The sequence below is a fragment of the Ictidomys tridecemlineatus genome, chromosome 11, assembly GCF_052094955.1.
Source record: "Ictidomys tridecemlineatus isolate mIctTri1 chromosome 11, mIctTri1.hap1, whole genome shotgun sequence".
Classification (NCBI taxonomy): Eukaryota; Metazoa; Chordata; class Mammalia; order Rodentia; family Sciuridae; genus Ictidomys; species Ictidomys tridecemlineatus.
In genome coordinates this window covers 52,143,148-52,166,893 of record NC_135487.1, presented here as the reverse complement: position 1 = coordinate 52,166,893, position 23,746 = coordinate 52,143,148, and the positions used below count along the sequence as shown (strand labels likewise).

At 38.0% G+C, this 23,746-nt stretch overlaps 1 protein-coding gene across 23 annotated transcripts in view; it reads right to left on the bottom strand.

Moving 5' to 3' along the window:
• Positions 1-23,746, bottom strand: part of Sgip1 (SH3GL interacting endocytic adaptor 1) — a 205,775-nt gene that overhangs the window by 105,760 nt on the left and 76,269 nt on the right. For 12 of the 23 annotated variants that reach the window (XM_078026456.1, XM_078026457.1, XM_078026455.1 and 9 more), the window contains 3 exons: positions 9,710-9,773; positions 3,687-3,711; positions 2,574-2,657 (listed from right to left, as the gene is read on the bottom strand). In XM_078026456.1, the coding sequence (XP_077882582.1) occupies positions 2,574-2,657; positions 3,687-3,711; positions 9,710-9,773 (173 nt within the window). Of the gene's footprint in view, positions 1-714; positions 839-2,573; positions 2,658-3,686; positions 3,712-9,709; positions 9,776-23,746 lie in introns of those variants that run through there. The other 11 variants (XM_078026459.1, XM_021731094.3, XM_040288814.2 and 8 more) reach the window with 5 other exon arrangements.

Genomic DNA, 23,746 nt, shown 5'->3' with positions numbered 1-23,746 from the left:
TATCCTTTCCCTATCAAGGTAGGTTTGTAAATGATCCTTTAGGACAGCACTGACCAGTAGAACTTCTCTGTGAACTTGGAAATGTTCTATTTATGTGCTGTCAAATATAGTAGTCACTAGACACGAGAGGCTGTGAAGTATTTAAAATCTGTAAGTATGACTAGGGGCTGAATTCTAGACAACTAGTCACATGTGGTTACCACATTTGACAACATAGCTATAGTTATTGCATAGCCTGGACTAGAATCAGTATCTCTGACCCTACATCCTTTGGTCAAGAATACTGGTTCCCACAGGGCAAGGTCCTGCCATATACCTTATATTATTGAGATAGTGCTTATTCTAATAAATGGTACTACTCAATTTGCATGGTGATGTTTTATTATAGCAAAAGCCTTCTTTATAGATTGAATATTCTTTTAAAATTTGAATTTTAAAATTTGAATCCCTGTCCTTTGTCTATGACAAAGGAAACACAAATATTTTATACCTGATCATTCTTTAAATGAATATTCAGATGTCAATACATAAAGTTAATAAGGTTGATTTAAAAATTGAACCCAGGTATTCAAGAAGTCATTTGGAAATACCGAAGAAAGAGTCCTCTTAAGTGGAATAAATAAAAACTATTGTATTTTCCACAATTCAAAGTTGGATTTTACTCACTGTTTCTACAACCCCTTGGAAATTTTAAACTAAAATCTGTTTCCTTACCGAAACTTTTTTTCCTCCTTCACGCGCACACTCTGCTTTGTTATTGTAGGGTGGTTCATGTGGGCTGGGCTGCTGGAATTGATTGTTTTCATGTAGAAAAAAGTTGTTAAAGGATCTGTTTGTTCTTCAAGACACATAAAGAATCACATGGCGTCAGCAAACATACCAGAGGAGAAACAATTTCTAGGCCAAATTGTACGGCCTACCAATCTTGGCAGGGTTCCTTTCTCAAAGAGTGGACTTTGGGGCCCATAATGAGGCTCTATTCAGCAGGCCGGCTTGGCTAGGTCAGGGAAGGGAGAAGGAGGAAGATGTGTCCCAGGTACTAGGGACCATGTGAATCTATTCCTCATTTAGACTTAGTTTACAAGTAGAGAACAGACACCAAGACATACAAGAAAAGACGGAATAAAACTGTTGTATATCTACGTATGAAAAGTTTAGCTCCGCCATGTTTTCCCCTGGTCAAAATATTCTTGGGGGTCACCAATACATACAGCACACACAGTTGACAGTTCCAAATCTGTGCCTTTCCTGCACTCCTGATAGAGATGAGCAGAGAAGATCTCAAGCAAGGGTTGTGACCCTGGAACACTAGTTTATTTGTGAAGAGAAATGGGGACTGCTTGGGAAAAAGTTAGTGAATCCTGTGCAAAGATGTTATTGTACACTTCTGTCTGAAGTCTCACCACCATGACAGACAAGTCTGCCAGCCACGGGGATCCTCAGCCAGTGGGCAGCAGAGCAAGCCCACCTTCATATACACAACCCCTCCAAGAAGCGATTAAAAGCATTGCAATCAGTAATGGGCTTCAGCAAAATTGGAGACATTGAAATTAAGTGGGCACTACTAATTAGAGCTTTTGTGCAGGCCCTGTGTTTGCTGAGTAGTTTATAAACACTAGGTGGGCATACCAGCACCTGTAGTTTATTTGGAACATGTTAGTGAAACTATAAACTTCAACTTCAGACATTCAAAAGACAATCCTTTGGAAGTTGTCTTAGCCATACAAAAGTGGACTGAGTCAGCAGATAAGGAATTGGTTTGAGTTTGAAAGAAAATCAGGTGGAGATGTTTGAGCACTCAATACAAACAGAATCTGAACCCAGTCAGACAGCACTGGTTTTCAAAATTCGGTGGCCAGATTTTGGAAGGAATCTTAACATTTTCAAATGGTAAAAGTTGCAATGGGCTAATAACTTCCAGTTATCTATGAAGCTGTATACCCTGGTTCTGAGAAAAATGAACTTTTGAATGTAGTCTTGTTCACAACAGGACTATGTTATAACCTGAGAAATTAAATAATTCTTTTCTTTCCAAGTAAGACTGACCAGTGACCTATGACCAATGATATTTGTGGCATTTCTAATTAAGCAATAAAGAGGACAAAATTTCTACTAGATAACTTTATGGAATCTGGAATGGTGTAGGGAAGGAGGGCTTGGGGATCTGGGCGTGGAGCCCTGGACTGGGGAGGATGGGTCCCCAGAATGAACACTGGCTTCATTAACACAGCTTCATGTTCAGCTACCTGCTCTGTGCCAGCTGCTGCACCAGGTACCATGGTGTGTGTTTTACTAGAGATTTAAATGGGTGGTTCCCTGAAGAGCAGAGAATAGTGAGGTAGCAATAGGGCCTCAGTGACAATGAGCAGGGCTTTTGGAGAAAGAAAGACAAAGGACAAGACTGAGAGTGACAGAGTGAGAGAAGCAAGAAATAAGCACTCCAGTCCTGGAGCAGCCAGGATAGAAAGCAGAGTAGCTAATAGAGCCTTGCAGAGGTGGGAGAGGCGTAGACAAGAGGACCCAGGGAGGAGAACCAGCCAGAAGCAAAGAGAAGAAACAGAAGCAAAGAGTACCTGAGACAGAGTTAACGAGAGGGCTCTGAGCCAGAAGCAAGAGGTGAGGAGAAGCTGAGTCTTCTGGGTCTTTTTTTTCCCCTGCTGAATAGAGCCTTGATTATAGTGTTACCCAATGTCTGATCAATTTCTGTCTATTTTTCTTAACATTTCATAGTAAGAACCACATGAACACAAAATTCACCCCAAAGCTAAGAACCTCAAGTCAAGTGCGGGAGAAAAACTCCTTCTATAGCTGCAATTAGCACCCCAATTTAGGTATAATATTATAAAGGGTGATTTTAAAAAAAAAATAAGTTTTTAACCACCAGGTTTATTTTAGCCCACTTCTGCCCAGTGAGCCTAATGTGAGTCCATTTTTTTTTTTTCAGTAACAGCTGTTCTTTTGAACCTTCTGAATAGGCATCTGATTTAGATTTGAAGGAAGTCATTTTAGAAGCTGGGGCAGAATCTCATACAAGCAACTCTGATAAACCCAAGCCCGTGCACCACAGACTTCTTTAAAAAAAGCAAGAAATCTTGGCGGCTAGCAAGGAGCCAGAGTGACTATTAAATCTAAACCCAGTGGACCCACGTTCCTCTTCCAGGCTGTAAATTCAGGCCTAAGTGGTTTTAAGACCATTTCCTAATTTTGAATTTAACATAGAAAATATATCTGCAGCCCAGCTACGCCAGGGGAAAAGCTTCATTCAGTTTTATTGGATCCCAGCTCCTTTATGACTCTGTGGCCTCTGTTGGAGAAAAACATTCTCTCATAATGAGCTTTTACATCATTAAATTGGAAATGAAATAACAGTTGACAGTAGCAGTCCCTGCATGAACTGTCTGGCTTTGGAGCCATCATTTCCATGACTAGTTTGCTTGCCTGCTCCTTGGCAGGGTTTTAGGTGAATACACCAAATAAATGTAACTTGACCAAGACTACCTGTATGTCTCATGCAATTACTAGAGAAAATTATAACAGTGAGAGGTCAGAAAAATCTTCCAAGCTATTTTTTTTCCCTCTGGGGCGGGGGTGGAGGAGAGAAAAGAAAAATAAATGGAGCTGCAGAAAATTTAAATATAGTATATATTGAAGTGCAAACCATTAAAAATAGTCATTTAAATACTTACAATTCCATCTCGATCTGGTGAACCTCTGTAACAAAAAGAAGTTGATAGTTAGGACCGTGAATCTTTCCGATTACACAGACTAAAGTATCAAGAATAAGAATCATGAACCAACACTTTTCTGCTCCCCTGAGTTCACCCCAATAAACCTGTATAAGGAAAACTAAATCAAAACAAATTGGGGGAGTGATATCTGAGAGTGAGGTGTGAGAGAAAGATGATCATCGAAAACTGAAGCCCAAAGGCACAAGTTGGTGGTGCAGTGCCTTGGCCGAGTTTTGAGAAGAGATTTCATTAGAGTCTGCCAATCTTACTTTAAAAGTGTCACATGTGAACCTATGTTCTCTTTCCACCCACTGCAAGTGGTCCTGAACTGTCTCTTGCTAGGTGAAACTTCTGAGGTATTTTCGAGCTTATTTTGAAAATCTGAATTTTCTCCTCATTTCTGTATTTACATATATTTGATTATAGGAGAATAGGAAGGAGGGCATATTTTGCCAAATGGCTCCTTCTGATAACTAAAATCCAGGGGAGTTGTTTTGAGGGGACACTCTGCTGAGGTGCTCAGTGCTTTAGTGTAAGATGAATCTGTAGGTTTGGATTTCACCATTTCATAGTTCTATGACCTTGAACATGTTACTTAACCTCTTTAAGCTATATTAAGTTTGTGTGTGGGTCTGTATAAATGTATGTATAAAATAAACTTATAACACATTCTTGACACATTCTAAGTCCTCAAAGGTGTTAGAGATTATAATAATTTATTTTCTATTTTATGACGTCTCTTCACCAGGAACACAAAACTGCTCACTTGCAGGCACACTGGAAACTGGACTGGATGAGCAGAAGTAGGGAGAAGCAAAGAGGGTATCCACTGTCACTTGGTAACTTCTGATATTAATTCCTTGTGTAAGGAGCTTACCAGATTTATGTTTGGAAAGAAACTTGTATTTTGGGGAAGAAAATCTAAAAAAGTACTTGAAGAGAACTGTGACATTTCTAGGAATTTGGTGGGGTTGGAATTGTTCTTGAGAAGGTGGAACCAGCTAAGGAAATTCTTTATTGCTTCATAGGGTGGTGGTGGGGGGGGAGTGGTGGGAAATAGAGAGGGAGAGCTATAAGGAGAGAGAAGACAATTAGACACTTGGGCTCAGATGATTCCCTTCCCCATCAACACCACTTCAAAATGAGTGGAATAGTCCAACTGGATTACAAAACATTTGGTAGCATCATTTTTGATAATTAGTTCTCTGTCCAAACAGATGCAGTGGTTAATTCAGTGATACTCAGGCCAAAAGCAAAGAGGACTCAGATGTTGAAAGACAATGGGAGTTGATAGAAACCCTGGAATATTTGGACATTTCCTGGGCATGGGAATTAAATGGTTCAAAGAAATTTCATCTAAAATAGAAAGGCAGAAAAAAAAATCTCATCTGACAAAAGTTATAATTCATTGAACAAATATTGGGTACTTAAAATGTACAGGCAAGTGGCTAGGACAATGGGGTAAAAATAATGAAAAGACATGCTCAACAAAGAAAGAACAAGGCAGGCAAGTCTATCCAGTGAGTTATGGTGGCCATAATAAGCCCAGAATAGGACAAAAGCAAGAAGACAGAGGCCAACTTATACTAATCAAAGATTAGTTTCCTTCATATATCTATCTGTGCAAAAATGGGCATTTCCTGTTAGGATTTCAACCCCTGCTAAGTGAGCTGGGAAAGAGGTGGTTGCATCAATGACTTTAGGGATAGGACATATTCAGAGGTACTGATTCTATGGAAGTGCCTTTAGGGACAGTCAGCAATAGATGTGGAGAAGAGAAGCCTTTGGAAATTAGCTTGGCTGTAGTGGTGCCCATTGTTGGTTCAGACACAAGGACATTTCACTAGGGGATATTAAGTGGGAAGCCACCTGATCTCGTGCCTACAGTAGTTATTGGAATGTTATTTTAAATTTTTAACCAGAAAGACTGTATTGTACATAACAGCACTGGAGTCTGATTTTTAATCCAGTCAATACACATGGGCTGGTATTTTCTCTCATGGAGGAGTAAACATAGTCACTAAGAGGACAGCTCTAGGGCTGGACTACTTGGGTACAACCAATGTAGATTTCCCAGCTATAGAAACTCAGGCAAGTTACTTCACCCCTTTGTGTCTTGATTTCCCTATCTAGAAATGGCATGTATCCCACAGGACTACGAGAGGAGCCAATAGGTTAATAAAAGTGAAAAGTCTGAAATGGTGCCTAGATCACAGTAAATATTCATTAAACTTTATCTTAAAGAATAATTTTTACATAATCTCTTCCAGGATGGGGAAAGATTTTAACTGCCTCAGATACTTGGGTATATGTTGTAAATTCATTTCCTTCATTTCATGAAGTCTTTAATTTTATTTTAACATAGTATTTTTCTTTTTAATGGCAGACCCATTATATTCACGGGTATCTATTTTCAAACTAGTCATCCACTGTGGACCGCTGGCCTCTTGTTTTAGAAGTTTTCGTGACTTCTTGAAACTCTACCATTTGTCTTTCACCCTCCTGTCTGGATGTTAGGGTTTGGAAGTGAGATATCCCCCAAGATCACATGCGAGACAATACAAGAAGGTTCAGAGAAGATTGGGTTGTGAGAGTCTTAATCCATCAGTGAATTAATCCCTTGATAGGAATTAACTGAGAGGTAATTAAAATGGAGGTGGGCATTGCGGGTGTGTTTGGGGTATACATTTGTATCTGGCAAGTGGAGTCGCTCTTTTGCTCTGCTTTCTGATCGATACGTGAGCTGCTTCCCTCTTCCACCATGATGTCCTGCCTTACCTCGAATCCTGAGGAATGGACCCTGTTGTCTATGGATTGAGATCTCGGAAACTGTGAGCCCCTAAATAAACCTTTCCTCCCCTACAATTGTTCTGGATGGGTCCTTTAGTCATAGCAGTGAAAAAGCTGACTAAAACCCTGGGTTACAATCTCGTCCACCCACACCTCTTCTTCTGGATGACCAGTGCACAGGTACTGGTTTCTAGACTAGGATACTAGTTCCAAGCCTTATTTTTTGCCTAATCTTTAGCAAGTTACTTCACTCTTTTTGGTATTGATTTCTCATCTCTAGAACTGAGATATTACTATTAATCCTATTGAATTACTTCGAGGATTAAAAAGGGTATCAGTGCCACAAAATATCCTGCACAGGGCCTGCCACTTAGCACAGGCTCTCTCTCTTCCTCTACCAGTCACTGTAACGATGATCAAATCAGGAAGCTCTGGTCCTTACCCGACTCTTTATCTACAGAGGTTCAATCAGCTGAAGTTGGAGCTGGCAGCTACCCTAGCAGGTTGCTTAGCAACGCCAGTGAATTGCAACAGCCCTGAAAACAGTTTGCATCCACAAGGTCTCAATGAGTGCAGTCTAACATAAGCATTAACTAAAGCTGAAGGGACAGTAAATTGCCAGAGCATTTCACCAACCCCTTTGCAATTATGATTCATTTTCCAAAAATGATATGAGATCCAACTAGAGAATGGGGGTGGGGGCAGTTCATGGGGAAAAAAAATACCAAACAGCTTGTCCTTGGACCAATCACCAATAGGGGAACCAGTTTACAACTAATTTGCTATCCCGTAAGTAATTTGGGCACTCAAATGATAAGGAGTTAAGAAGAGACGCTTGGGATTCTCTAAACAAATGTTTCATTTAAAGTACCACAGAGAGACATTGGGCGTCCACCCAAAGCCATGGGGAATAACTTACTCATCTTCATAGCTTTGGTATTGGAGATGGAAGAACAGTGCTTTGGCCACATGTAAATTAGCTCAGCTGATCCCAGGGAGGTGACTTAACCTCTTCTTTTCCTTTCAGGAAAGCTTTTTAGCTTTCTTCACAAACCAGAAATCTCTGGTGCAGTTATCAACACTATTTTCATAGAAAATTAGTTGGCTTCTGCTATAATGTCCTCCTGAGATGCATGCAGCAGTGTCCCACACAACAGGTGGCACACTGTAGGTGTCAACAGATTGCTGATATGCTGGTGGGGTATCTGGCCTTTAGGGAAACCTGATTTCGTCTAGTGTATACTTTTTTCTTTTTTAAACATGTGAGGAAACTAGGCCCTGAGAGGGAAAATGTAATTTCGAAGGCTGTTGAATTATGGGCAGAACTGGTATAAGAGCCCAGGGGTTTCAACCCTAGCAAAAGGACCAGCACTTATTCTGCAAGGTTAATCTTTAGGAAAATGACAAATGTATTCAGAAACAATGTAAATATGATCCTAAAAAAAGAATTAACTCAATAATTTAGAAAACAATTCTGTAAATGTAATTTTCAGGAAATATTTACCCAAAGAGAAAATATAAAAAAAGAGAGTTGACATTTGGCATCTGGGCAAAACATAAAACAACAACAACAACATTTCTCCTCCCAATCCTTCACATTGTTTGCCTTAAAAATATTCAGGTCTTCTTACCCACTAGTAAGAATGGAAGTCCAGATACCTCAGCCTGGCACTTGAGGCCCTTCCTATCTGGAACTCATCTCCTTCCAGCGTTGCCTCCCATTATCACCTTTACCTATAGCCTAGGTAGACACTGCCCCACTTACCTGGTCCTGGATGCCTAGATTTTCCCACCTGTCTACCTTTGCTTTTGTGGCTCCTTTTGCCTGAAATGCATGTCCTCCTCTTGAAGGCCAAACTAAGGACTCCTCCTGCCTTGAAGCATCATAGATCCTCAGTCCAAATGTAAACTTTCTCACCTTCAAATTCCCATGAAATTCCATTTCAATTGCTCACAAGGAACTTATTATTATTGATTTGTATCAGTAATGATAAGAATAGTAGCAGCCGTCATTTACGGAGCATTTATGAAACACTAAGTACTAGTAGGCATTTCAAATATTATCTCATTTAGTTGTAGGAAAGATCATTTAATTCATATAGTCAGTATTTTATCCATGAATTACAAGTTTGTGGAGGACAAGGGCACAGGGAAATACTGAGCATCTTGTGAGAAAATTTATGCACACACACAAAATGTACAGAGAATCAAGATGTCTGCCTTCATTTTCACCTATACTCATACCACCTTGATTTTTCCATTTTCCAATTTTCTCTCAGGGAATACAGCCAAATGAGGGGTTTATGAGCTCCATTCTGCTACTCAGCAGACCACCCCAGGTCTCTTCCACCTGGTCACAGCCAGCCACAGCTGAGTCACGATTCTCTCCTTATGGGGATTTCACTGGAATGCCGAGTTCTGGCCAGTGAACCTCATGTATGGAGTTATCTGCCTGGCTCAGAAGGACATCTGAGATTTTTGTATCAGAGTCAAATACTTTTGAAAAAGAATTCCAGATGGTCAAATAACTAAACATAGAATAAAACTGCTATTTATTGATGTTTTCAAGGGCCCATCAGTGTCCATGGGCAATCAATTCTCTTGAATAAGACCATTTAAACACATAAAAGCATCCCTGTCATTGTTTCTGGCATTAGTTGCTTATTCACAGACAAATATCCTATCACTCCTGTGAATTCTGTTGGCTGATTTATGATTCTGCTTGTACAAAATCTTGGCATCTCAAGTAAGAGCTTTAGGATAGTATGTAGTACACATTTCTGTCTTTGGCTAGAACTAATCTAGCTAAACAGGTGCTTTGTTGTTTCTTCCATTCAGATATTAGGAGCAACCCTAGAAGTAGAAATGAGTGCTTCTAGGTCCCCACAAAACCATCAGTCATACTTTGTGCTTCCCAGGACTGCTGGCAAGCAGGGCTACCAGGTGGTTTAAAAAAAAAAAAAAAGAGAGAGAGAGAGATGAAAAACTGAACATATGATGATAATTTTTCACCTTTTTTTTTTAGCACAAATCTAATAACTAACTAATTATGCTGAGAAACTACAGTTTCCCAGAAATGAGGAGAACAAAGAAAACTACAGGATATTCAAGGAAACACTGAGGCAATCTTTGAGTGACAGCAGCACCCTGAGAGTTCGTTTGCAGAGGCATGATGCTCTTAGAGTACATACGTAGAATCAGTGTCCTTTTCTTTCTTCCGTATTCCAAAGGCCTTCCTTGTACGTTTTTTCAATCCTGTGGGGAAATAGGAAAGGGTCAAAGAGTTCTATTGCAGCACAAGTAAATTTAGTTTGGAAGTTGCATCAGCTGTTAAACTTGCATGTTCAAAAGCAAGTTTATGTATGTGTTTGTGCATATATACATGACTCATTACTACATTTTCCATAGATGTTTATCAGAACTTGGCACTGTAAATTCGTAGCACTACAAGCAACATAAGGACGTATGGGTATGGAGAGAATTGCAAGCTTTTCTTAGACTACTGTTATTCATCACCTAGATTGAGGCTCTGTCAAAAAATTGAATCACAGATTTAGAATAGCCATTTCCAGGTTGGACATATTCTTGAGACTGAGATCATACTAAGAAGTGGCTCATGTGAACTCTACCAAGAGAACTATATTGACCTGACACAACTCTATATTTCCATCTCATTCTTTCCTAGGTCTTCTATTTTTTTTTTCAAGGCTAGATTGGATATTAACCATTCTCTGAACATACCTCAACATTAGTACCAGTGTCTCTTCCTTGTGTACAAGATCCTTACCTCTGGTTGAGATTTTAATTCATTCTTTAAGGCCCAAGCCACACGCTACATCGTCTGTGAGGGCCTCTCAATCCTAGTGGTGGAAGACAGTGACTATTTGGGCTCTTCCACCAGAATGTTGTTAATATACTTTATATCAAATGTCACCACTCATTAGTTACTACCTAAGTTTCTGTGATAGACCAAGCCGTTCTAGGATAGAGGCCAATGCCTCCTTATTTGTATGTTCCCCTACATCTCACATTGGTACCAGATAATATTTATTGATTATAAGTGTTCCAAGAAGCACCATTCAGGCAGCAGTAGGGTAAAAATTCCCCTTTCTTCTATCCTGACAAACCAAACCCAGTCTTGGGTCTCTGCTCTAATTTAGTCAAGGCTCTGTCTGAGCTTCCCATCTCCTGCACGTTGCCAGCAAACATGTGGCCTGTGTTACTTATGTTAGGGAATGTTTTTCAAATATACTAAATGCCAATGTTGATTTGAAAAGTTGGAGGTAGAAAACTCCCTGACGCTTTGGGATTTGTTTGGCACTACCAGGTGGAACAAAGGGAAAAACACTGACAGAATCAGGGATTTGATGACACCTTCTTCCAAAACATATGAGTCAGCCCAAATCGCTCAGATTATCTGAGTCATTTATTATCTGCCTCTTAGGATACTGCTCAAATATAATCTCCAAAATGTCTCTGTGCAGTCTAATTTTGCATTGTAATAATCATACCATTTAAGACACTTAGGTCTTTAAAATGTCAGTGTTTATTTTTTTTTAAAAAAATCTCTTTCCATATGGAACAATTTTCTATTATTCTTCAAATGATGAGTTTAGAGAAAAACTTATTGACATTTAAAACCATCTACCCACAATATTTAGGGATACAGTCTCTCCCCCTTTCATTTAAAATTTTATTGTTAAAACCTTTTACTTCTCTCTCACCTCCAATGGTTGTATTTTCTTATAGGGAAAAAATATCATAGTCACATTGTTTTCTTCCTACAATTTTCCTTAGATTTCTACTCTCCTAAATGATTTCTCTATGCTTCCAGTTTAGCTTTGTTTCACAATAAATGCTATATTCACAAATCATGACTGGTGATTTTAAGACCACAAAACTAATCTTGTTTTTATCTTTTGCTTTCAAGTTCTTGATTTCTGGGAGCCCAATCTTTAAGAGATAACATACCCTATCAAATAGATTAGAAAATACACACAAATTTCAGTAATTATTGTATTAAATTAGCAACAGAATAGGCTATAGTAGTTTTCCAGAGATCCTATCCTGCTTTTGACCACCATATCTGGATAACAAACAATAGGAATTAAAAAACATTACGAGTTATCCATTTTCCAGTAAAAAGCACATTGTATCCGAAGTTAGGAGACATTAAAAACCATTCCCAGCATCATTTCTAATCACACAGCTTAATATAAACTACATTCTGTTTGTGTGTCAACCTCTTGGCCTATATATACCAAATCAGCCAGTAATGAGATAAAAGAATTTGCATACTTTCATAAAATGCCGTGTCAATTTGTAAGTATAGTTTCACTGAAAGTCATGTTTCTAATACATAGAATACACTTATACATGGAATATAAGTAGCAATATATCATATATGTGAAATTCCAGAAAAAATGCAAATCAAATTGTTTAATAAGAAAAAGCATTGATCAAATTATCCCCCAGGAAAGTGGAAAGATTTGAGAAGTCTGAAGTATGGAAAAGTATGAAGAAAACCAAAAGATTACAGCAAATGAAGTTATAAAGTATACGTTGTTCTTATTATAACCGTTTTTTTCAGAAAATTTTAGAAGAAGCAATCACACTGTTAAAAGTGAATGGAGAAGGATGACTATGTCTTTTGAGAGTTTATAAGAAAAAATATTCAAAGAAACTTTTCAAAAAGGAGAAATGATATTTAAGGATACTCTAAAAATAACAAGTTTCAGATACTCTGATAATCTGATAAGCTTAAAAAACACTTTATCCAGTGATTCCCACTTTTGATTCCATAACTACATGAAGACTGTAATATTAATTTCTGCAGTTAAATTGTTCCTAGCAGAGATTTTGGTCACCTATTCTTTACTGAGAATGGGAGGGTAAAAATTAAGTGCTTTTGAAAAATGAAAGGACTTTTCCCTGCCAATATCAAAACAAAGATCCAAAGCGAGAGAATTCTGTTGCACTGATAATGAAGGGCTAGCATGGTTCTGGCTGAGTCTTAAACAGGAGATAACTGAGGGGGTGGCATCCTGTAAGCATACAGTGAGGACCAGCCACATAGAAGATGCCTAGAAGTGTAGGTGAGGATCCCACCAAGAAGCCCCTCTTCCTCTCTGTGTCCTGGACTCCTTCCTTTCCATTGTTAGCTGGTAAAATGACATGGAGGAGAGGTCACATGTGGAATGGTTATCTCCCTAACATCTTGGCAACAATTAGTTTATCACAGAGCCATTCTAAACAGACTGGGCTAGGAAGAGATGAAAGGAACAGTTAAGGAGAAAGCCTGGTTCTAACACTGGGGGTGGGTGGAGGGAGGTAGGTGGTGACTGGTGCTGGCTGTGTCTTTGATTGTTGGGGAGCAGCCTTTTGAAGGCGCTGTTTCTGCCTGTTCTGCTTACTCATTTCACAGCCTGGCTTACACATGGCTTTGTCTAATTGCTGATGTTAAACACCCATGTAAACTACCTTTAAGATCCTTAAGAAAGCGCCACTTTGGGGGAATCACATTTCTGGATCACTTCTCCTCCTGCTTCCCACTCCCCTCCCAACACTGTGCTTCTGAGCCGAGCTGGACAAGGCAAGGACTAGGAACAAAGCCAGCTCCTCAGTGACCTAGAGCTCTGGAGGAAGAGAAGCAGCTTTGGGAAGAGGCGGTAAGGTTGGAGTTTAGGGTCAGTACAGAGACACAGTTAATAGGAAATCTAATGCATCTCATGCATGTCTCCCCATGTAATACTCCCCCAAAACAGAAGTAGGAAGACAGCAGAGAAGGATGAAAAATGTATGGCTGTCTTTGGCATTCGATTCGAATCTGAATTTGACTACGTGAGAACTCTCATTTGCAACAACAGAGAGTCTAAGTACTGTGCTACTTTATAAACACAATCCATCTCCTTGCTGGACATGAGATTTGGAGAGGCAGTGTCAGTTTGTCTCTCTGTAATCACTTGAAGTGAGGGGAAGGCAGCTCCTATTTATGGAGTACTCTGTGTCAGCCACTATGCCAAGCACTGGGCATATAGATAGGCTAATTCTTCCAACAACCCCAGAAGGTAACTGACTCCCTATTTAGGGATTATGAAACAGACTCAAAGTGAGTGTGTTCTTCTTCTGAAATCATGAAAGAAACATAAGAGACCAAGATTTTGAGACAAAGTCTGTTTGCTTCCCAAGTCAACCAACTTCTCGTAGAGTGATCCTGATGACTATTGCAGCACCCAGAGCTGTGCCCAGTTCAACAGGCACATCACCCAATTCTTGCTTGTTTAACTATTTTATTTTAAAAAGTCAGTCAGTATAATTGTTAAAAAAAAATGAGTTGTCCTGATTTTTGCAATCTGCATTCCATTGAGATTCAGTTTTTTTGGCATCCATTTTTGTATTTTGGAAGTATGAGGGAAGGAGAAGGAGCCTCAAACTGCACAGGATGGACCTGTCTGAATGCATGGGCATTAGGCCTGCAAGCAGAGGCTCAGGGGGAGGGGCATATTGTGACCTCATTACATTTTTAGGTGGAGAATGTGCACAATGGTACATTGAAAAACTGAGTTCAGCCTAAAACACATCATAAAAATGAATAGGGACAATTTATTGAGTATTTATATTTCAGGAAATTTGCCAGAAACTTCCTTATCTTGGCCTAACACAATGCTATAAGGTGGGAGCTATTATCATATAGACTGTATAGCATGGGGCATGAGAAATAACTGGCACCAGGTCACACAGGCAGTAACTGGCAGACAACATTCCGAAACCTGTCTGACTCCGGAGTCCAGATTCCTCGTGCATTTAGAGTATCTTATTATCACAATTAATTTTGCCTTCTTATTAAAAACAACCCCTTCCCATGTGATTTTTTTTAATGAAAAGTGTTTTTTTTTTTTGTTGTCAAATTAGGTTGCACATTTATTAAACACAAGAACTGTACTTTGCATGTTCAAACCTCTGTATGCTTCCTGGTGAACATAAGGTAAACTAATAAATGTTTGCTAAATAGATTATTTCTATAATAAATGTAAGTTTTCAACTTGAGTCTTCATCCACTTAGAGGGTTACTTAAAGGTGAATCACATGTAATGGAATTACTTATTTTCTGCATAAATTCAGGCCAAACATTTAGTCTTAGTAATGAAAAACAGGCAAATTTAATTGCCCTGGGCATAATGCCGCATATTGACAGCAACTCCAGACTGGCAAGGTCTATTCATTATGATGGTCACTGTATTTCTGTCAGGAAGGATTAAGGTTCTTTGCATATCAGTGTTTCCTCTAAGTTTTAAATATAGTTACTGTAATCCAATTCATAAGACGTTCTTATAGAAAGACCAAAGGCCAGTTAGATGGAGGCCAGACCCTTCCATGACATTTTATGATACTTATAACTTCAAGTGCCTCTTCTACTGCTGAAGACATGGGATGCTTAATAAAAGCAAGTGCCAGGAAATATGCTTAGTGTCTCTCAGTACCCAGGTCATGGGAGTCACTCAATGTTTATTGTCTATGCTACATATTTATAATTTTAACCAAAACAAATTGTTCAAAGTTGGTGGTACATGCTCTTTGGTTTGAATGCTTTACCTTGATGTTTAGGTGACTCAAAGGAAATCCGGATGATCTTTGTGCTTAGGAAGCACAAACCTGTTTACAAGACAGCACCCAGTCTCTCTGAGCTGAGTATTTTGGGGGAAATTTTTATTTTTTCTCTCCAAATATTTTTTTTATGGTGCATTATAGTAGTACATAATAGGGGTATTTGTTGTTACATATTCACATATGCATACAATGTAACAATTAATTTGGCCGATATCCCTCCCCAACACTTCCAGTTGGGGAAATTGTAATGGCATGCTCTAATATCAATGAATCATAAATGAGTCAGAGATGGATGGTACCTTGAGGTTCAAATTCAATCTATGAAAATTCATATGAGACATCAGAGATTTCTAAAAGGCAATTGAAAACCCCAATGGACTAAATATGCATTTTTTCAAAAAGAAATGTTTGACCTTGGTTTGAAATAGGGAAGAAAATATTCAAGAAGATACCATGGAATATATTTGATACAAAAGGATTTGATGTTTGCTATGCCAATATCAATGTAATGATGGAACTGAGTGAAATCACTAAAATTTTAAGCAGGTAAACAATTTCTACTAAGCTATATATACACTACTAAGATCCACGGAAAACATACACAGCTGTAAGGAAAGTGTGAGCTTTGAGCTTCAAGATGTGGGTTCCACTCTCGTCTGTATTACCTCCAGGAGCAAAGCAAGCTGCTTAACCTCCCAACTTCAGTTTCCTCATCTACTAATCAAAAAAGTTCATGTAAGTTTTAAATGAATATTAAGAGCCCTGCATAACACCTGCAATACATAGGGTATCACTTCATGAAGATTTCTCTTGCGTTTCTTGAAGTGTTTATAGTTACAAAACAAGGAGAAATCAACTATTTTAACTGATTAAATGAAACCACATGCCTGATTTCAACACAAATAGCTTCTATAGGTCTATTCCTTTGGAAATAAAAACACATCAAAATGTAAAGATAATTCAGTTTTCAAAATCTCAAGCTTTTCTTGGCTACCACAGTCATAACAAAACAAAACAAAAACAAAACAAAACTTAGCTTCAAGAAATGTAATTAACATTTATCATAAAAGATAAGTGGGAAATCATATTCCACTATATATAATGTATCAAAGTGCATTCCACTGTCATGTATAACTAATTAAAACAAAATTAAAAAAAAAAAAGATAAGTGGGGATTCAAAGACTCACAGCAAGCAACATAACTTTCTAGAGCTGCAGGAAAAAAAAGAAGCATTGGTGATCTTCTCTCTGTGTGAATCTGTCACAAACTAATGGATCAGGTGATCCTCCCAGGAGGTCTGAAGGCAAGCCAGAGCTCCTTCTTCTTGAGCTAGAGGTTCAGTATAAAGAATTTGGAACTTCCTGCTTCTGGCCTAGTAGGGAGACACAGACTCTCCTTAAAGAATAACTCTAGATAGTTAATACCACCTGTTCCATTAGAACCTTGAGCTGTCAAATGGTCTCCCTCTTCTCTTTCTCTCCTTTGTTCTCCTTGTTCTACTGCTTCTCTGTCTCTGTCCATCTCCCCAGCCTGACACTGACATGTAGACAGCACTGAATTAAAGGTCTGCTCTGATAGGCTCTGTTTTTCAGGTAGGAACGTAAGAATTCAATTGAGTTGTAATTCATCACACCTCATTTAGGAAAAAAAAAACAAACCTCCATTTTCAACAAGAAAATAAATCCAGAAGAAAACCAACTGGGCAATAACAGGAGTGTTTCTCATATGCCCTGGCCTTTTTATCTTTTATCAAGGAAGGAGCAAGTTCTTTGTTAAAAATGTACAAACCATAACTACACATGCTGTGTGATGCTTTGCACTGTACTTTTCAGAGGTCAATTAAATGAGAAACTTGGAACATAACCTTTACATATTCCTTTGGTTTATTCTAACCTACTACATAGTAGAGGCAAGAGACATGCAAAGGGAAAGAAGATTTACAAGGCTTGCCTCATTCAACCTACCACCGGCTTTCAGCCAAGTTTATTTAGGATCCGTGAAGCCTACTTCCAGAAAGGAATGAGAATGGTTTAGAAAGTTAAAAACACATTAGCATAGAGTTATTAATACTTTTAAAAAGATCAGCTATCAGATAAATGCACACAGAAATAAAAGGTTTAAAAGGAACTAAATGTACCTAAATTCTTTTGAGAGGACTTAAGGCCTCTGGGATACATGTGGATTGATTCTGTTTGCAAGATTTATAATAACAATCATCCATTGTCCTCCATTCACCCACCCTTTCTCTATAAATCCCAATAGGTAACAAAGTCTACTGTCATGAATTTTATGCAGTTGAGTAACACATAAATCCATCCAGTTGCATTGAAAACCTGCTCTTCCTTAGTCTTTTATCAAGTTAATTCTCCTGGAAAATAAACCTTTGTAGCCATGAAGATGTATTAAGCCAGTCCCTCAGCATCTTCTTGGGCTGAATGGTCATATTATTATTCTCTTTTCTTTGCTTACATTTTTAACATTTAAATTCATGTGCTGTTCTACACCGATCCTCTGATTCTAGGTTTATATATTTACTTGGCAAGCTCAGAATGGGAACTTTTCCCATCACAGGTCAGTGTTCTCTTCACCAATATCCCAGTTGGGGTGGGGATACAAAGCCAGCATTTCACTCAGTGTTGAGAATCCTGAAAATTCTGGAGTATTGTGGATCACTATCAGAAGATTTCTTCATCTTGTCATTCAGCAATTGATAAATGTTGAACATCTATCATGTACCAGAGACTCTTCTAGGCTGGGGATACAGCATCTACGGTCACCCTTGACTTGTGTGAGAGAGTTCAGTTCCTGATACCTGCGAACACTCCTTCCATTAGATAGCTGTCACCGACTTTTTGTTTTTCCTTATCTACTCATCAAGGGACACATACATAGATTGTGTGGTGTTTGAGGTGAAGAGTGACATGAGATGAGGTTGCCAAGACCCAGCAATGCAAGTCTTAATTGTCAAGTTAAGGACCTAGATTTTAAATGAAGTAGCAGTCTTAGGAAGCCCTGGAGTGGGAGAAGTGACACCTTTTCCCCCTGCCATTGATGTCTATTACCAAGTACTAAATACCAAAAAACTCCAAGGCAATTGCAATAGCAATTAATTATATAATTAGGACTATGATAAGCTACATAAAGAACTAGCATGTTTTCTAGATCACCCAAAGACAAAATGACATCAAATATAGTTTTAGTGCTAAAGGTACTGTTATGTAATTGTTTGAAAACTAGCATTTGAGTTATTATCTATAGTTGAGTATGAAACACAAACTTTCTCTAATTAAAATACTTAATTTACCAGAGCAACTGAATACTGTAGCACTTCTCAGCTCTTAAGTTTTCCAGTTGTGGTAGTAGGTAAATATGCCTATTTTGACAATCAATTAAGATTTAGATTAATTTTGATCCTTTTGTTTAATCCCCCATAACTCCAGAAATCAAACCTCTCAGAATTATTATATTTGCATTCAGACCTGAAAATAGGTTCTAGCTTTAATGCTAATGAGCTGTGTAACACTGAAAAAAAATCACTTAATATTTCAAGGACTCAGCTTATATCACTGTAAAATACCTGCTTCAGGTGATTGTGGTATTAAATGAGAAAAAAATTATTCATATATATAAAGTGCTACATGAGTAAAAATCAATACCATCATTTATTTGTATAATTAATTATCATTTTAATTAAGGGTTATAAATGGTAAAATATATAAAAGTAAAGTATCCTATCTAGTTCCAATAATAAGGTCTCCCTCTTTCCCTATTATTATGAAAAGGGGAAGAAATTCCATTTCCCCATTAGGCAATGTTAAGATTCTGTACAGTCTTGATTAATTTTCAACAATCTATCAAAATGATCCTACACAGTGTTTACCCGGGACAGCATGATCTAGAGCTGTATTCATCACCTGACCCCAAAGCAAGTCTTTTGCCAGGTTCTCTCTCCAAGTAAAATCCATAAAATGGATCTTATCTCATAAGTTGGCAATGAAGATCACATTTGCCTTGCATGCAGCAAGCTTAGCAACATAAATGGCTCATCGCAATCCATATTTTCTGGAAATGGAGTCTGGGCCTAAGATAAGTTGTTAAAATTTTCAAAATTAAAATACACACATCTATACTATGATTTACTGAATTAACTTTCCCCCTTAAAAGTAATAGTTGAAGTTGTTCAACAAATATATGAAAAAATGTTCAACATTTTTAGAAATTAGAGAAACACAAATCAAAACTACTTGGAGATGTCATCTCACCCCAGTCAGAATGGCAATTATCAAAAGAATACAAACAACAATAAATGTTGGCGATGATGTGTGGGGAAAAGATACACTCTTACAATGCTGGAGGGAATGCAAGCTGGTGCATTCCCAATGCACCATTATGGAAAGCAGTATGGAGATTCCTCAGAAAACTTGGAATGGAACCACCATTTGACTTAGCTATCCCACTTCTTGGTTTATATCCAAAGCACTTAAAATCAGCATATTACCATGGATGCAGCCACATCAATGTTTATAGCAATTCAACTCACAATAGCTAAGCTATGGAACCAATCTAGGTTCCCTTCAACAGATGAACAGATTTTAAAAAAATATGTGCATGCACACATACACAATGGAATTTTATTCAGCCTTAAAGAAGAATGAAATTATGGCATTTGCCAGTAAATGAATGAAGTTGGAGAATATCATGCTAAGCAAAACAAGCCAATCCCAAAGAAACACAGTCTGAATGTTTTCTCTGATATGTGGATGCTAATTCATAATGAGGGTGGGGAGCTAGGGAAGAATAGTTACTTTAGATAAGATGGAGAGGAGTGAAGGAAGAGGAGGGGGTATGGTGGTAAGAAGGATAGTAGATTGAAACAAGCATCATTATTAATATATATATATATATCTGCATGACCAATGTGATTCTACAACATGTACAATCAGAAAAATGAGAAATTATACTCCATTTATGTATGATATATCAAAGTGCATAAATTTGTTCATCTGTCATGTATAACTAATAAGATCAAATATTTTTTTTTTAAAAGTGATGATTACAGAAATCTTTAGAAGTTTTGAGTCTGAATTTAAACATCCACCCCCTTCCATCAGTTCAGTACACATTACCACATATGACTATAAGCATGAGTGGGCATGTGTGTGTGATGTGTCTGAATATGAAAAATACAACTACATTGAGAAAGAGAAGATACAAATGATGTGTCTGTGTTCTGTAGTACTCTAGCATACTGAGTAGCTTTGGTTTTTTTGAATATAGTTTCCCTTTCTATTCTATGCTCAATATCTCATTACTTTCTAAATGTCTGGAACTGTATGGCAAACCTTTATTTGTCTGAATGGCATTACCCTGACTGTTAGAGCTCTGTAAAGAAGTCAGGATGGCGCCTGGCATTTTGCCAGGGGGAGTGGTTTGTGAGGTGGCGCCAGTGAGCCATTAAGTGTGGAGATTTCTTATTGGTTGACTGCTGTATCTAGTTTATGTTAATTACGATAAGCTGTGTGGAATGTATATATACCCCTCCTGTCCTACAATAAACGGCTCCCACTCCTGCTGTATCAATGTACATGTACACAAGTTGTTCGTCGTGTCATCTTCTTGTCGCCCCCCCCCCCCCCCCCCCCCCCCCGCCAGTTATTTTGCTGCAGCTGGACTGCGGCACCTGACAATCTGAATTTGAATCACAATTGCACTGACGTTAATACCTTTTTAGTTGAAATTTGGCTCAGCATTTTAATTAAATTTTCTGTTAAGTACTCTAAATAGACTTTTTGACTTATAGTCTCACAGTTTTCAGAAGGAAAGTCAAAGGTGACTTAAATAATGATAAAAAGTACAACAAAACAGAACAAAATGTCATTAGAAATGAGGTCTACAGAGATACCAAGATCCAAATGCTGAACCTGAATTAAACTAATTACGTGGTCTTTTCAAAAATGTACTTTGAGTCTTCCTGGAACAGTCATGTTTACAAGAGAGGCTGTGTGCTTAATATAAAAGTCTGCTAGCATCCCAGTCAGGCTGGCCCAGATATTTCTCCTCTCAAATTACTTAAAAACCCGAGGTAACACTAGATTTTCTCTCTCATTCTCTGTCTCTATGCTTTTGTTTGTTTGTGGGGCTGGTGATGAATCCAACCCTCATATGTGCCAGGCAAGGACTCTCATCCCCAGTCCTCTAGTCTTCTCTTTTTCCTGAACTGATAACCATCTAAATACAGTCACTTGTCTCATAGTGATGTTTTGGTTAATGATGGACCACATGCACCACAGTGATCTCATAAGGTTCTAGAGGATCTGAAAAATTTCTACCACTTAGTGATGTCGTAGCTGTCATCATGTCCCAGAACAACACGTTACTGTGAGTAACGTGTTGTTCTGGGACATGATGACACTGTGGTGACACTGCTGTATCTAAACCCACCATGATAACAGTTGTACAAAAGTAGAGTACACGCAATTTTATGTAGCATGTCACACTGAAGATGATAGTAAACAACTGTTACTGGTTTATGTATTGACTAGCCTGTACTTTTGTCATTATTTTAGAGAGCACTCTTTCTACTCATAAAGAAGTTTGCTGTAAAACAGTGTGTTGTGTTATGCCAGCAGCAGCCTCGTATACACCAAGTTCGCCACGCTTCTTGATGGCATCAAGGAGGTGTGTTGCTTAACCAGCAAACACCAAGTAGGTTGTATGAGTGTGCTTTAAGATGATCATCAACAATGAAATCACCCAATGAAGTATTTCCCAGAGCATCTTCTCCATCATGAAGCAAGTTGTGACTGCACATTCACATGTCTTGTTGTCCTCTGCCATTTGGTTTACATGGAGCCGCCTGAGTGATTTCAGCAGAATTTAATCTGGTCTAAAGTCTCCAGGACACAGAATTCCTTACTCAGGGTGGCCTTTAAGGATGTGATCTACTATATTTCTCCAGATTTATCTGCTACTCTAACTCTTTAAATACTTTACTCTGCAATCAAATGAAAATTATCTCTAAGTGTGTCTATACCTTTGTGCTCTATTTGCTTGTATTTGGATGACTCTCTTTGGATGACCTTCTTTTCAGTCAAGATGGTAGAAACCTGCCTATTGCCAAGTTGACCAGAAATGTCCTGCCATGCCTGTAGGAAGTTGGTCTTCAGAAACTATTCTTTACCCTTGGATTTTTCCAAATGTCACTTAAGACTTCATCATAGAATGTAACTGATTTTGCCTCAGAGTACGGTTTACATGTCTTAGACTTGCCTCAAGACAGGATCCAGTTCTCATTCATCTTGTACCCCATTGGTAAACCTAGTCCAGTGACCTTCACAGGACAGATTTAACATTCACTGAACTGAGAGGAGAGTTCCAAGCTTCCAAGTTAAGACTTCTATTACTGGGGAAATAAGCTCTATTAAATACCAGCTAATCTTCACTTACAAAAGAACATGTACTCTAAATATGGCGACACCCTACCCATGCAGCAAACGAAATGAAGTAGTAGGAAAGAAAGGAGAAATAAGGTCTGAGTCCCTGTACTAACACTTGTGTAGACAAAACAGAAAAAAACCTTCAGATTAATCAGGGTCCTGTCCCTCTTGTTTTAAGGACAGAGATAATTTGCTCTTGTTACCCTTACTAAGAGCCTTTTCCAGACTAGAAGAACCCTCCTAAATTAGAATGGGTCAATAGAAAAAGTTAAATAGCAGTAGGAATGGTGACTGCCAGAGAGGAAATAACACTACACACCTCAGCAAACCAGAGAGCTTTCTTCTCCAGGCTACCAGCCCAAAGGTAACAACAATGTCCAATAGCTCTGTGAATTACAGCATAGGGTATCCATTGATATGCTGAACAATGACTGACATAAAAAGTATTTTTAAAATTGCTTTAAATAGTCATAAAAATGTTCCTTTTCACCATCAAAAAAACAGGCTAAATAATGTTTGATGACATTTGCTTAAGAAATACAAGAATATATACTGATGCATATGTATATATGTATATATACGTAAATATATATAATATATAGTTTTCCCTTGGTTTATTCTTGGAGAATGGATTTCAAAATCCATGGATGCTCAAGTCCCTTACATAAAATGGTACAACATTTGTACAGAAATTTCTGCATCTTCCTGTGTACTTTAAATCATCTCTCAATTACTTATAATATGTACTGCAAAGTAAAATGCTATGTAAAGAGTTGTTACACTATTTTTTAATTTACATTTTTATTGTTGTATTATTTTTGTGTTATTTTATATTTTTATTGTTGTATTATTTTTTTTTTTCAAAATTTTTCCATTCATGGTTGATTGAATCAATAGATATGGTATCTGTGGATATGAAAAGCCAACTGCATATTCACCATATTTTAGAAACATTATTATTTAAAATGAGATTTTATTTTATTTTATTTATTTATTTTTTTAATATTTATTTTTTAGTTTTCAACGGACACATCTTTGTGGTGCTGAGGATGGAACCAGGATGCATGCATGCCAGGCTAGCACGCTACCGCTTGAGCTACATCCCCAGCCCTAAAATGAGATTTTAAAGGGTTCAGTTTCTCAGAAAATTTAATCCTGTGAAATAAAAGTATCTAGGCTTAAGC